The sequence below is a fragment of the Gigantopelta aegis genome, chromosome 14 (genome assembly GCF_016097555.1).
Source record: "Gigantopelta aegis isolate Gae_Host chromosome 14, Gae_host_genome, whole genome shotgun sequence".
Classification (NCBI taxonomy): domain Eukaryota; kingdom Metazoa; phylum Mollusca; class Gastropoda; order Neomphalida; family Peltospiridae; genus Gigantopelta; species Gigantopelta aegis.
The window spans coordinates 40684394-40701261 of record NC_054712.1 but is presented as its reverse complement, the minus strand read 5'-3'; the positions used below and the strand labels follow the sequence as shown (position 1 = coordinate 40701261).

Genomic DNA, 16868 nt, shown 5'->3' with positions numbered 1-16868 from the left:
CCATGAGTTTCAACGAGTTGTCCCAAACAAATTGCACGACTTTCATCGAGTTTTACCAATCTTATTCCATGACTTTCAACGAGTTTTCCCAAACAAATTACATGAACCTTTTAGCTTCGCTATGACGTTCGTTAGTAGAGCTTTTCTAATACGGATTTGTCTGGCGTCCGTTCGTCCATCCGTTCATTAACGTTTCACTTTAAGTCTGTCTTTCCTACATTACACAGTTGCAGTAATAACTGGTCAAGATGGACATACTGAGAAAAATACAAGAAGTGCATTTAGTGTTAAAAAAGTAAAATATTTCATTTTAACCTGTCAAAATATTAATATTTGTATATAACTTAGAACCTGAGAAACAAGAAGAATGAAGAAGGTCAACGTGTTTATCAGTCAAAACGTTTGCTTTCAGCAACGAAATGTTGGACTGCTTTACAAATGAGACTATTTTCTTGTTGCAGACTTTAATTATGAATTAATAAATTCTCTACTACTGACAAAACTGAAAATTATATAGCCGAGCTCTAAACGCCTCGCTTAAGATGTTCATGTATGTTATAGCGATCGACAATAGTATAGTAACCTTTCAATGTTTTCACAGTAATATCTTTATTTATCTTTAAAACCATCCGATAAAAAGCAAGCAACAAACAACAACAACAACAAACAAAACAAACAAAAACAAACATTCAAACAAACAAAAATACAAGCAAAATAAAAACCGAACAAACAAACAAATAAAACAAACACCAAAAGCATGGATAAAATATGCCAATGAGGAATTTGTATGATACACAGGAATGGGAAACGTTTCATTCTGTACTTTTTCATAGCGTCAATAATACACATTGAGCACGTTTTAGTTGTGACATATGCAGAGAATCCTGGTGACTAACACGTTTCACGCATAATTCATTGTATTAATTCTAATGTGGGTAGCTTTTGTAATAAATGTAACGCTACAGCATGTATTTGTTAAGTGTAGCAACGCTTGTAATATAGGAAAGAAGTAAAATGATGGATACCATGTAAACTACTAACTGAAACCAACATGAGTAAAGTTACTATCATGGTCGGTATGACTAACAGTTATACTTAGCTCTATAAATTGGTCAGTTATTAATATCAGATATTTTATTTGTAGTATGAACATACAGAAAAAGTAAATATAAACATTGTAAAAATATGTTCCAAACAAAATTTGATACGAACAAAAAATAATATATATATATATATATATATATATATAATATATATATATATATATATATATATATATATATATATATATATATATATATATTAATTAAATTTTCTCTAGGAAACATTTCATCAACAATGTACCTCAGTCAATGGGCGGGACGCAGTCCAGTGGTAAAGCACTCGGTTTATGCATGTTCGGTTTGCGATCGATCCCCGTCGGTGGGCTCATTGGGCTGTTTCTCGTTCCAGCCAGTGCAACACAACTGGTATATGAAAGGTTGTAGTATGTGCTATCCTGTCTGTTGTGCAACTAAAGGAAAAATGTAGCGGGTTTCCTCTCTAAGACTATATGTCAAAATGACCAACTGTTTGACATCCAATAGCCGATGATTAATAAATCAATGTGCTCTGGTGGTGTCGTTAAACAAAACAAACTTTGTACCTCGACTCGACCTTTTTATTGCACGTATCAATATCATTTCATTACCAAGAGGACAAACATAAGAAAAATAATGTGTTTGGAAATCCAAGCTCCCTAATGTTCTCACATCCCATCTGATTCCCGTATTCGTCCTCTCCTAAACAAACCTTCACATCTCTCTGAACCAAGCTCCCTAATGTTCTCACACCCCATCTGATTCCCGTGACCGGCCTCGGTGGCGTCGTGGCAGGCCATCGGTCTACAGGCTGGTAGGTACTGGGTTCGGATCCCAGTCGAGGCATGGGATTTTTAATCCAGATACCGACTCCAAACCCTGAGTGAGTGCTCCGCAAGGCTCAATGGGTAGGTGTAAACCACTTGCACCGACCAGTGATCCATAACTGGTTCAACAAAGGCCATGGTTTGTGCTATCCTGCCTGTGGGAAGCGCAAATAAAAGATCCCTTGCTGCCAATCGGAAGAGTAGCCCATGTAATGGCGACAGCGGGTTTCCTCTCAAAAATCTGTGTGGTCCTTAACCATATGTCTGACGCCATATAACCGTAAATAAAATGTGTTGAGTGCGTCGTTAAATAAAACATTTCTTTCTTTCTTCTGATTCCCGTATTCGTCCTCTCCTAAACAAACCTTAACATCCCTCTGAACCAAGCTCCCTAATGTTCTCACACCCCATCTGATTCCCGTATTCGTCTTCGCCTAAACAAACCTTCACATCTCTCTGAACCAAGCTCCCTAATGTTCTCACACCCCATCTGATTCCCGTATTCGTCTTCTCCTAAACAAACCTTAACATCCCTCTGAACCAAGCTCCCTAATGTTCTCACACCCCATCTGATTCCTGTATTCGTCTTCTCCTAAACAAACCTTCACATCTCTCTGAACCAAGCTCCCTAATGTTCTCACACCCCATCTGATTCCCGTATTCGTCTTCTCCTAAACAAACCTTAACATCCCTCTGAACCAAGCTCCCTAATGTTCTCACACCCCATCTGATTCCCGTATTCGTCTTCTCCTAAACAAACCTTCACATCTCTCTGAACCAAGCTCCCTAATGTTCTCACACCCCATCTGATTCCCGTATTCGTCTTCTCCTAAACAAACCTTCACATCTCTCTGAACCAAGCTCCCTAATGTTCTCACACCCCATCTGATTCCCGTATTCGCCCTCTCCTAAACAAACCTTCGCATCTTTCTAGAGTATTGTATGGCAAGTCAAAGGGTATTGGATTGCAAGTCAAATAGTATTGTATGGCAAGTCAAAGGGTATTGAATCGCAAGTCAAAGCGTATTATATGGCAAGTCAAAGAGTATTCAATGGCAAGTCAAAAGGTATTGGATGGCAAGTCAAAGAGTATTCAATGACAAGTCAAAGGGTATTGTATGGCAAGTCAGATAGTACTGTATGACAAGTCATAGAATATTGAATGACAAGTCAAAGGGTATTGTATGGCAAGTCAAATAGTATTAAATGACAAGCCAAAGGGTATTGTATGGCAAGCCAAAGGGTATTGTATGGCAAGCCAAAGGGTATTGTATGGCAAGTCAAAGAGAATTTAATGGCAAGTCAAAGAGTATTGTATGGCAAGTCAAATTGTATTTAATGGCAAGTCAAATAGCATCGAAATGCAAGATAGAGATTAGTGTATGGCAAGTCAAATAGTATTGAATGGCAAAACAAAGTATTGCGTGGCAAGTCAAAGGGTATTAAATGGCAAGTCAAATGGCATTGATTTGTGGAAAGTGGGGTATATATAAAAGTTTTAAGTTGTTAGTCATATTTCCCAAATTAACTTAAAGCGTATTTCGCACTTTTTCACCATTTAAAATACATTTATTCTTTTAACTTGGAGCTGCATCTATGACAATTCTTGCGATATAGCATTTCCTTGTTGTGAAATATATATCCTAGACAAAAACAAATGTTAGCATATGAATTATTTTCCGAGTATGTGCGCATGCGCTTCATTTAAATGATTTTCCATATGTTGTGTTAACAAGTTTTTTTCCCCGCTTTTTTTTTCTCAAAATCTTTTTCAAATAGTTTTAAAACTCCTGTTTACAGCTAATTGTTGTGTGATATACTGGACCGGAAGGAATTGCTGAGAAGTCTTGAAACACATACATGTAACAAGTATGGCAGATTGTTACAGCGAGAACATATAATGTTTCGTGAGAAAATTGTCTGATCCATTTGTCGAAGAGAAAAAAGACCTTAAATCTTGTCCAGAACATACAATTATGTGTTAGATAAAGTTCTGCTTAGGGAACACGAACCAGGCGAACTTTAATTAAAATTGCAGCCTTCTACCAAATGATTAGTAGCTACTAGAAGAGGAACGCTTTACCAACACTACTACACAAATGTCAGTGATAACCATACACTATATATAGAAATGCATTGTACCAACACTACTACACAAATGTCAGTGATAACTATACACTATATATAGAAATGCATTGTACCAACACTACTACACAAATATCAGTGATAACCACACACTATATATAGAAATGCATTGTACCAACACTACTACAGAAATATCAGTGATAACCATACACTATATATAGAAATGCATTATACCAACACTACTACACAAATGTCAGTGATAACCATACACTATATATATAGAAATGCATTGTACCAACACTACTACATAAATATCAGCGATAACCATACACTATATATAGAAATGCATTATACAACACTACTACACAAATGTCAGTGATAACCATATATTATATATAGAAATGCATTGCACCAACACTACTACATAAATATCAGTGATAACCATACACTATATATATAGAAATGCATTGTACCAACACTACTACATAAATATCAGTGATAACCATACACTGTATATATAGAAATATATTATACCAACACTACTACATAAATATCAGTGATAGCCATACACTATATATAGAAATGCATTGTACCAACACTACTACATAAATATCAGTGATAACCATACACTGTATATATAGAAATATATTATACCAACACTACTACATAAATATCAGTGATAACCACACACTGTATCTAGAAATACGTTAAAGCAACAATACTGGATAAATATCAGTGATAACCACACACTGTAGGTAGAAACACGTTATAGCAACAATACTGGATAAATATCAGTGATAACCACACACTGTATCTAGAAATACGTTAAAGCAACAATACTGGATACATATCAGTGATAACCACACACTGTATCTAGAAGTACGTTAAAGCAACAATACTGGATAAATATCAGTGATAACCACACACTGTATCTAGAAATACGTTAATGCAACAACACTGGATAAATATCAGTGATAACCGCATACTGTAGGTAGAAACACGTTATAGCAATAATACTGGATACATATCAGTGATAACCGCACACTGTAGGTAGAAACACGTTATAGCAACAATACTGGATACATATCAGTGATAACCGCACACTGTAGGTAGAAACAAATTATACCAACAATACTGGATAAATGTCAGTGATAACCATTTACTGTATATAGAAACATTTATAAAAACACTACTATATAAATATCAGTGATAATCATACATTGTATATAGCAACACATACCAACAATACTGGATAATCCCAGAGTCACTAGGTCGATGTCTCTCTCAGACAGTGTCGAGACGTTATGACGATGCTTCTTTTAAACAGTGACGAGTCGTTATATCGATGTCTCTCTTAGACAGTGACGAGTCATTATGTCGATGTCTCTCTTACATAGACGAGTTGTTTTGTCGGTATCTCTCTTCGACAGTGACGAGTCGTTATGTTGATGTTTCTTTTAGACAGTGACGAGTCGTTATATCGATGTCTCTCTTAGAGAGTGACGTCAGACAGTATTCTGTTTGGTTCCCCACTCCAGTCATCCAAAGATTGGTGTATAATTGCGTGTCTCTTGGTATGTGCGAGTACGAGTAGCCATGTGGCAGTGTAGGCAGTGTAGGCTTTTTGTCTTTCATTCTGGACACCAGCTGGCTCAATTACCTTGTGTTAGGTACTTAAACATTAATTATTAAATTAAAAAAAAGGTTTTGCTTTTTTGTTTTGTTTTTTGTTGTGTTTGTGTTTGGGGTTGTTGTTGTTGTTTTGGGGAGGGGGGGGGGGGGTTGGGGTGTGTGTTGTTGGGTTTTTTTTTTTTTTTTTTTTTTTTTTTTTTTTTTTTTTTTTTTTTGGGGGGGGGGGTATTTTATTTATTTGTTTAGGGTTTTGTGTTTTTAAAGAGAAATAATCCTCTTTTTTGTCTTTGACACTTCATATTGAGACGTGAATTAAACATGTATTACTTGTTACTTTGTTGTAGATCTACGTGCACACGGACAACTTGAAGATGAAGACCCCGCGACGCTGTGACCACAACTACATTGAAATGTACACACGGACCACGCTGGAGAGCAACAAGCACGCGCGCTATTGCGCAGGACCGGAAGCGAAGATGAAATCTGCGTACAACAGAGTGTTTGTGAGGGTGTTCGGGAACTCGGTGTCGACCCGGCCATCTGTGAGACTCATCTACACAGTGTTCAGACGAGGTGACGTCATACAGGGTTCTAGCATTAACACTACACAGCGTTCAGACGAGTGGCGTCATACATGGTTCTAGCATTAACACTACACACAGCGTTCAGACGAGGTGACGTCATACAGGGTTCTAGCATTAACACTACACACAGCGTTCAGGCGAGGTGACGTCATACAGGATTCTAGCATTAACACTACACACGGCGTTCGGACGAGGTGACGTCGTACATCTTTCTAGTATTAACACTACACACGGCGTTCAGACGAGGTGACGTCATACATGGTTCTAGCATTAACACTACACACAGCGTTCAGGCGAGGTGACGTCATACAGGGTTCTAGCATTAACACTACACACAGCGTTCAGACGAGGTGACGTCATACATGGTTCTAGCATTAACACTACACACAGCGTTCAGGCGAGGTGACGTCATACAGGGTTCTAGCATTAACACAACACACGGCGTTCGGACGAGGTGACGTCGTACATCTTTCTAGTATTAACACTACACACGGCGTTCAGACGAGGTGACGTCATACATGGTTCTAGCATTAACACTACACACAGCGTTCAGGCGAGGTGACGTCGTACATCTTTCTAGTATTAACACTACACACGGCGTTCAGACGAGGTGACGTCATACAGGGTTCTAGTATTAACACTACACACAGCGTTCAGACGAGGTGACGTCAAACAGGGTTCTAGTATTAACACTACACACAGAGTTCAGACGAGGTGACGTCATACATGGTTCTAGCATTAACACTACACACAGCGTTCAGACGAGGTGACGTCATACAGGTTTCTAGGATTAACACTACACACATCGTTCAGACGAGGTAACGTCATACAGTATTCTAATATTAACACTACACACAACGTTCAGACGAGGTGACGTCATACAGGGTTCTAGCATTAACACTACACACAAGTTCAGACGAGTTGACGTCATACATGATTCTAGTATTAACAGTACACACAGCGTTTAGACGAGGTGACGTCATACAACGCTGTAGCTTTAAAGCCGCATTCAGACGAGGTGACACCCGCCTTCACAGCTTTTAATCGTTAACTTACAAATCAGTCATAATGTGCTACATAAGTAGCATTTGGGTAAATCCAAATGTAGTTGAAAACTAACTTGATGCAAAAAGAAAAAGGTCCACACAGCAGCGTTGAAAGAAAAAATATTTTCAAGGTCCTCTGACTTTGCTCAATATATGTTTGCCTGCTTTCGTCCGTTTCCACGATCAATTATTATTTCTAGGTATGCACCTCTACTATTTCCCAGCTCCCCAGCTCCCCAGCTCCCCACCGCCCCACCTGCCTACTTTCGAAGTTACTTCCGACCTGTATGGTAAAACACTGAACCATCTCCAGTACATCCTTCTTGATTCATTTCATTTTAACTTATTTTTGTGCTTATATCCAATTAAAGGGACACACCCTAGTTACGGCTATTTGTTAACCCTTACGGCGTTGTTTTTCGCTATTAAACCCCATTTTTCACAAATAAAATTGCACTTTATTTACATTTTATTATTTAGAATACACATTTCCATTCACCTGAAGTGCTTTTTGGTAATCCTGATGTTTGTAAAACCACGAAATGCATTTTTTGCATTTTTTCACAAGACGTGCTGTCGAGAAAAAACCGTTAAGCAAGCGAGGTCCAATCTATTTTTATAGGGAATCTTCCTGTGTAAACGTCACAGATGTTGGTATACCACGTGACCGTTATCAGTTTGGTTCGGTTTGTTTTCTCGTGCACGGTTCGCGCAATCAACATCCGATTTGTTGTTGTTCATTTGTGAGATGTTTCTTCACAGTTCGTGAACATTTTCAGTAACAATAAAATTCAGACAAGTAAGTGTCTCAATACAAAACGTTACAAACCCTTAAAACCAATAATTTTGCTAAGTCTTACGATATCTGGAGAGGGGATACAACCAGGACAGAACTGTTGGAACATGTCCAGGAGAGGTGAAAAGAACGCACCCCAAGTCTGTGCGCACTCTGTGAAATTTGTCGTGACGTAGGCATTGTTGTGCTTCGAGCGACATCTACTGGTGACATCAGAATACAAACTTTCAAAATTATTTCAAGCAATTGGTATTTATCGATATAAAACCTGCTTTTTCACTCCATTTGATAAAAACGTGATCTAAGTGTGTTACAGGTTTGTAGATTAACCAAATTATAATTTATTTTCGCTGGATGGAACTAGGGTGTGCGGATTTAAGGTTCAAACACGCTGTCCTGGGCACACACCTCAGCTATCTGGGCTGTCTGTCCAGGACAGTGGGTTAGTTGTTAGTTGGTTAGTGGTTAGTGAGAAAGAAGAGGATGTAGTGGCCTTACACCTACCCAATGAGCCCTTAAGAACTCGCTCCGAGTTGGAGCCGGTACCAGGCTGCGAACCCTGTACCTACCAGCCTGTAGTCCGATGGCTTAGCCACTGAGGCCACCGAGGCCGGTTAAATCCATCTTGAACAGCTTTGATTATTAACTATGTCCTTACTCTTTATTGCAGTGATAGTCTGTAAAGTTTGTTTTGTTTGACGACACCACTAGAGCACATTGTTTAATTAATCATCAGCTACCGGCCTCGGTGGCGTCGTGGGAGGCCATCGGTCTACAGGCTGGTAGGTACTGGGTTCGGATCCCAGTCGAGGCATGGGATTTTTAATCCAGATACCGACTCCAAACCCTGAGTGAGTGCTCTGCAAGGCTCAATGGGTAGGTGTAAACCACTTCCATAACTGGTTCAACAAAGGCCATGGTTTGTGCTACCCTGCCTGTGGGAAGCGCAAATAAAAGATCCCTTGCTGCTAATCGGAAGAGTAGCCCATGTAGTGGCGACAGCGGGTTTCCTCTCAAAATCTGTGTGGTCCTTAACCATATGTCTGACGCCATATAACCGTAAATAAACTGTGTTGAGTGCGTCGTTAAATAAAACATTTCTTTCTTTCTAATCATCAGCTATTGGACGTCAAAACGTTTGGTAATTCCGACTCGTCATCGGAGGAAACCTGCTATATTTTTTCTTTATGCAGAAGGCGATCTTTTATATGCACTTTCCCACAGTCAGGAAAGCACATACATGTACCACGGTCTTTGATAATCTCTATATCAACTATATCCTTTCTCTTTATGTCAGTGATAAACCTCCAAATAATATTTATGCCGTCTTTAATTAGTTGATTATCAACTATATCCTTTCTTTTTATTGCAGTGATAAGTCACTAAATGATGTCTTGTACGTGTTCTGCCTTCTTCAGTTTAATCATCAACTATATCCTTACTTTTTATTGCAGACGCCATGCGAGCAACAGAATGCACTAGTAGCGAATTCTATTGTGCAGAGATGTGCTTCAACCGGAAGTTGCTCTGCAATGGACTGAGAAACTGTCCGGATGGTCTGGACGAAGATAACTGCGTGAAAGCTGCGATTAGTAAGTGTTCGCTTTGAATCTTCCCTGACTGAGCGCAACAAAACGTCACTACCAGTCACTTTTCTTAATTATTTTTATCTTTGTTATACTGATAGATGGTTTGTTATGACCATTTTCTTAACAGCTAAGGTTGCACTATGATTGTCATCTTGAGGTGTACCACCAAGTGGTCGCTACTTTTATTCTTGTCAACTTAAAGTGTAATATACTGTTCAAAATAAGTAGGGGATATTTCATTTAAAATATCAATAATTATAGAATGAAATGATATATAAAACTCAAAATCAGTGCACGAGATGCGTTAATGTTCCCACTCAAACAACATGAAAAAACGCACCGATTCTTATGATCGCAAAGCACGTGACGTGATCTTTCATGTGCGAAGGGTGCGATTTAAAATTGAACACTTAGTTTGTGCGTGCGTTGTGCGCACACTGTGGCAATATGTTTTCGTGTTTGTTAGTGGAACACTAAATCATAACCTTTCTGTCACATTCTTTACAACATTGAGTAACTTTTCAAGAATGTGACGTCACCAACGTCAGGAACCTCTCAGGGCTGTAGGCATGCTCCAAGTTGGCACCACACAGCGAATTGTGACCCGTAACACGTTAATGTGTGGTAATCAGTCATTAGCCGAATGTGGGCCCAATATCGACAAACCAGAAATATGGATGATCGTCCCGTTCAGGACGGCCAAGGGCCACAACTTCGGTTCAGAAGAAACTTCATCAGTCAGCCAATCAAATCGCAAGAGAACTTGTGTTACAGTGTCAGGTCAGACTATTCGTAAACAGACTGCATAGAAGTAACGTCCATGCACGTTGACCCTACGTTACCCCCATGGGCGTACACGTGGGGGGGGGGGGGGGGGGGTTCGATGGGTTCGACCAAAACCCCCCTGAAATCGTTTTTTTAATAATTTAATATATCTGACATTGATATCTGACATTATTATATTTACTCAACATAGAAATATATGCCCAATATCTCTGCAGTCTATTTTGGAACCCCCCTTTTCAAAACTCAACATAGAAATACATGCCCAATATCTCTGCAATCTATTTTGGAACCCCCCTTTTCAAAATCCTATGTACGCCCATGACCCCACGTTTGACTGCTCGGGTAATGTTTTCAGACGAGTCTAGATTCACACTAGACTTCCATGATCGACGAGAGCGTGTCTGGCAACGTCTCAATGAAAGGTACGTCCATGTCAGTGTTCGTCCTCATGACCGATTTGGAGGAGGAGCTGTTATGGTGTGGGATTGAATCACCATGATTTCCAGAACTCAGCTGCATATTATTCATGGGAGGGTCACTGGGCAGTACTGCCGAGACAATATCACTGCACCGATCGTTGTCCTTCGCACATCAGGCTAGACGCCATTTGTTTTCAGGACGACAACGCCCGTGCTCACCGGAGTCTGCATACATGCAGCAACAGCACATCACTACAATTCCGTGGCCAGCCCTAAGCCCAGACCTTTCACCTATTGAGCACATGTGGGATATCATCGGACGACGTCTCCGAGAACGTCAACGTCATCCAACCAACTGGGCAGAATTGTACGACGCTCTCCAAGAGGAATGGGACAGGATCCCCAAATATGCCACGTCGGATTCCTGCGTGCTTGGCGAACCACGGGGGATTTACCCGTTACTGGTGCAAATATTAAAAACATCAAATTGACAAGCACCACCCCTGTTGCCTATCTTTGTCTCCGGACCTACCTCACTATCAAGGCTAGAATCTTTAATGCCAATCCCGTGTCACATGATTGCTTGTGTTTTACCATTAATTATTATTGCAATAAATATCCATACATCTCTGTTATATTGTGTTATATTTGAATATCCCCATCTTATTTTGAACAGTATATTACGTGGTAGTTATGATTGACTTCCTGATTTATGACACTAAGTGATCGCTACCTTTATTCTTGTCAACTTAAAGTGTAATATTACGTGATAGTTATTATACGTGATCGTGGTGGCCAGCCTCATATATTCACTGTTTGTCTTTCAGCGACCTCTGTAGAAGGAATCCCGCTATACGTGATCGTGGTGGCCAGTCTAATATATTCACTGTTTGTCTTGCAGCGACCTTCGTGGTGGGCAGTCTGACATATTCACTGTTTGTCTTTCAGCGACCTCTGTAGAAGGAATCCCGCTATACGTGATCGTGGTAGCCAGCCTGGGCGGCGTCCTCTTGACGCTGGTCGTCATCGGTCTCTGCGTCTGGTGTCGCGCGCGGAGTCGGAGGGCGGAGAAGAAGAAACAGGAAGAGCTGAGACTAGAGAAGCAGCAGCAGCGACGCGGTCTCGACCGCGAGTTGTCCAACAGCACCAACACCACTCTGTCTAGACAAAATGGATCTAGTTCCGGTTCTGGCGCTGGAAGTGGTCACTACGCACCATTTCCGCGGGGCGGGACCACGAACAAGGATCCGACTCACAGATACAGTCTGGGTAGCTCGGTTCAGCACTCGTCAGAAGGAGACCCGGCCGAACAGCTGTCCGAGTCCGGAAATTACAAGAAGTTTTTGGCGATGGACCTGTCTCCTGACGAGGAGTTCAGCCCGTGCCCCACGCTGTACAGCCAGACCGGAGTCGTGACCGTGGAGCGCCACCCCGGCCCAGACCTCAAGAACGCCGGTCTGAGGGGATTCTACGCCAATAACTGGAGGAACGACGACCCGTTGGCCTCCTATCCGTACACGACGAGCCTGTCCCGGCCCAGCCCGTTCCTCTCCGTCTCCAAGCCGTACACCTACAGCCCCGAACACAAGTTCTTCAAAGGGATGTCTTCATTCAGAAATATAGACAGCGATATTATACAAGAACATCCAACTTCATCTTAACTTACTGCGCCATAATTGTCCCTGTGACATTTAAATATTGTTGGGCGTGCCGTGTGAAAGACGAATTCAGACCACGTGTTACAAAGTGACGCATAAACAGACTTGGGTTATTTGTATGGATGAGTGTGCTCTGGTAATACGCTTCATGTTATATCTTATTTCATTGGTTGTGTGAGTTGTTGATGTTAATTATCATATGCTAATTCTTTCAGAGACCATATATTAATAATATGACTATGGTGTTTTGTGTAAGAGATAATATTCCAGACAAACGTTAGAAAGGGTTTTCAGAAAACTGAACGAGCTATACCTTTACAATCAAAACCAAGTCCACGTCTTAAGCTCTGGCTACCTTGACCACAAAATGGGTTTCATGTCGATGTACTGCAGTTAACAGTGGGTACAACACTCACTGCTTGTGATGGTATGAACTGCTGTGTACAGGTATTGTGTCAGTATGCAGACTGCTTATGATGGAATAATCACATCACATCAGAGTTGTCCCGACAGTAATCACATCACATCAGAGTTATCAAAGCGGTAAACACATCACATCAGAGTTATCCAGGCAGTAATCACACCACATCAGAGTTATCCAGGCAGTAATCACATCACATCAGAGTTATCCCGGCAATAATCACACCACATCAGAGTTATTCAGGCAGTAATCACACCACATCAGAGTTATTCAGGCAGTAATCACACCACATCAGAGTTATCCAGGCAGTAATCACACCACATCAGTTATGCAGGCACTAATCACACCACATCAGAGTTATTCAGGCAGTAATCACACCACATCAGAGTTATCCAGGCACTAATCACATGACATGAGGGTTATGCAGGCAATAATCACACCACATCAGAGTCATTCAGGCAGTAATCACATGACATGAGGGTTATCCCGGCAATAATCACACCACATCGGAGTTATCCCGGCAATAATCACACCACATCAGAGTTATCCCGGCAGTAATCACACCACATCGGAGTTATCCAGGCAATAATCACACCATATCAGAGTTATCCCGACAATAATCACACCACATCAGAGTTATTCAGGCAGTAATCACATGACATAAGGGTTATCCCGGCAATAATCACACCACATCAGAGTTATCCCGGCAATATTCCCACCACATCAGAGTTATCCCGACAATAATCACACCACATCAGAGTTATCCTGGCAATAATCACAACACATCAGTTATCCCGGCAATAATCACACCACATCAGAGTTAACCCGGCAATAATCACACCACATCAGAGTTATCCCGGCAATAATCACACCACATCGGAGTTATTCAGGCAGTAATCACATGACATGAGAGTTATCCCGGCAATAATCACACCACATCAGAGTTATCCGCAATCACATCACATCAGTTATCCCGGCAGTAATCACATCACATCAGAGTTATCCCGGCAGCAATCACACCACATCAGAGTTGTCCAGGCAGTAATCACACCACATCAGAGTAATCCGTAATCACATCACATCAGTTATCCCGGCAGTAATCACACCATACCAGTGTGAGATGGAACTCTGTGTTCACCACATTTTGAAACTGATCAACATGTCCATATTCAATTGCCCATGGTCAGAATACACTTTTTAAAAATGCTCAGGGCCCCGTTCCACGAAGCGATCGTAGCCCTAAGATCAGCTTAAGTGTAATAGGATAGCTATGCGCTTACGGTAATCTTAGGGCTAAGATCGTTTCGTGGAACGGGGCCCTGGCCTGTAGAACTATTATGTGACGCGCTACATGACACGTAGACGTACCCATACACGTAAAGCCTACGATACATCTCCAAAGTCTCGGAGAATCTGTGTCCGATACCAAGTTTCCGAGACTTTTTTTTCTTAATGTATCGTCAAAAGACTCAAAGACTTTGTTTCTGCGACCAGTCTTTGAAGATAGTGTAGTGTTCTCTTTGCAGAGAGAAGTCTCTGAAACAAAATATCAACTACCAATCAGAATATATAAATAAATCACATGACATGACTGGCCACGTGATATTAATCAAAATGGCGTGTGTCTGCGCGGATAATCAAAGGTTCAACCAAATTCAGCAGCCGCTGCAATGATTCTGGTCCCATTGGAATAAACCTGGAATAGCCGCCCACATGCGTCACACGAACCTCCTCCTTAAGATTATCACATGCCCCGAGAACGTCCCCATTTCAGGGGCTTAATTCACAAAGGTCTCTTAGGCTCTGCTAGACAACAAAGCATCCTCTTTGCAAGTCTTTTAGCATTGCACTGCCAGATCGCAAAGTTGTGAGAGTTTCGTGAATTAGGCCCCAGATCCACTCCCGGACACGTATAACGCGAGTCCTGCGTTTTCGTCTCGTTTTTAGTATTAAACTAATAACGGTAATGTCAGCAACAGCAGCCAAGGCTGCATGTGTGTCTGCCACTGTGCAAAGAAATGACAGACGTGATTCCGAAACAAAGTCTCTCAAAATAAAATAAGTGTATCGTCAAAAGTCTCGAAAACGAAGACTTTGTTTCAGAATCTAAGTCTCGGAGACTTTGTAGATGTATCATCGGCTTTAAAGGGACATTCCTGAGTTTGTTGCATTGCAAGATGTTTCCGACTAATAAAATATTTCTACGATTAAACTTACATATTAAATATATTTTCTTGTTTAGAAAATCAGTGTCTATATATTCAGTGTGTTTCTGGTCGTCTTAATATTTGTAAGAAGCCCAAACTGGATTGCGTTGTCAAATACGGAAAAAATATTTTAGGAAATAAAATTAAATTTAACCTAGTACAAATATTCGAACGATCAGAAATACGTTTAATATACAGTCACTAATATTTTATGCAGAAAAATATATTTGATATGTAACTACAATCGTTAAAAAGTCTCTGTTAGTCAATAACGTTAAAAATTGCATCAAACTCAGGAATGTTCCTTTAATGAATGTGATATATAGCCACTAATGCTTTATATTAACATATAGTTTAAATCATTTTGTCAATGGTCATTACCGTAGGGATTATACACCAGAACGCATGTAAAAAGAGGCGAATTGTTCCATTTCCTCTATAACTTGTTCTTTTTATATTTCACCCGCCCCACTTAAAACATTTCTAAGAAAGCCAAGTTGTTCCAGTGCTACTCTGTTATTTTATATTTCACCCGCCCTAATAAAACAAGTTTCAGTTTCACTTTAATGACTATTTGATATATAAACTGTCTACACGGTCTTGCATATAGGGGTGACAGTAATCTATGCATTGGTTTTGTGAAACAACATTCTAGTTTCATACAATAGAGTTTAACATTTCTCTAGGTTGCGTGGTAGCAAAGAGAAGAGTTCCGTCTCAAAGTTCGAGGTGCAAATATTTACGGAGTAAAAACAGCTGTGGGTGTGATTGGTAGTAATATGTGACATTCATTATTTGTGCATATACTATTATCCATTGACAATAAATAAATAAATAAATAAATAAATAAATAAATACACTTTTATTTGTTATACAGTTGTTATGCAGTATATACTAGAGGTTGAAACTAATGCGGGGTACCCCCAAAAATGGACCTGGAATTTTCAGCAAAAACGATGGTTGCTAATAAAAACATTAATTAAATCTCTTAAATTGTATGTGCCCCCCCCCCCCTCCCCCCAGTTTCTTGCAGGTAGATTAGATGTGAGGTGATGTGGGTGTGTTGATACGCTGCTTATATCAGTTTTATTAGTAAACGTTAACTTTATCGGCAATAGGAATTGATTTGGTCTAATACAACTCTACGTGATCTCCCGCGTAACGCGACTCATACATGTGACGTGTATCTAGGTCAGGGACATCCCTCTGCACGGGCGTGTGGTTTGTGTTTTTTACGCGTAGAAGACTTTCCATACGCGTAAGTTGATAGATTTGTTCTCTCGTTAAATTTCACGAAGTAAATTTACATGTAATTAACAGCAAAGCAAATTAAGAAATCGTAAATTCTCCATGGTAACACGTTTCGCGGACGTGTCGCGTAGAGAAATCTTAAACGCTATAATAGCAGGGTTATAAGCCTTTTATAGATTTTTTGTTGATGTTGTAGAGTTAGGGGGTCAGACGATATTCATAAATGTTGTTAAATAAACATTTTAGAATACAACGTATAGGTGGTTGAACATTGTATGATTTTATTCATTGGATGATGTGAATAAAATTAATTTATCCCTCACCCTACTGTAATCATTAGTGGAACACAGCTTAAAACTATAATGAGCCGTGTTATGGGGCCTCGTGTAGACATGGCTGTTGTGTTGCGTTTGTACATGTTTTACTCAATGTGTATATCAGTGTCTTACCCCTATGCAGCGATTCTCGGTATAGTAAAGATCGACAAA

General features: G+C 40.3%; 1 protein-coding gene across 1 annotated transcript in view; it reads left to right on the top strand.

Moving 5' to 3' along the window:
* LOC121388067 (neuropilin and tolloid-like protein 2) overlaps positions 1-15160 on the top strand; it is a 110840-nt gene extending 95680 nt beyond the window's left edge. The window contains exons 7-9 of the mRNA XM_041519273.1: positions 5968-6196; positions 9504-9641; positions 11792-15160. Of these exons, the coding sequence (XP_041375207.1) occupies positions 5968-6196; positions 9504-9641; positions 11792-12504 (1080 nt within the window). The 3' untranslated portion in view covers positions 12505-15160. The remainder of the gene's footprint in view (positions 1-5967; positions 6197-9503; positions 9642-11791) is intronic.
* Positions 15161-16868: the final 1708 nt, after the last annotated feature.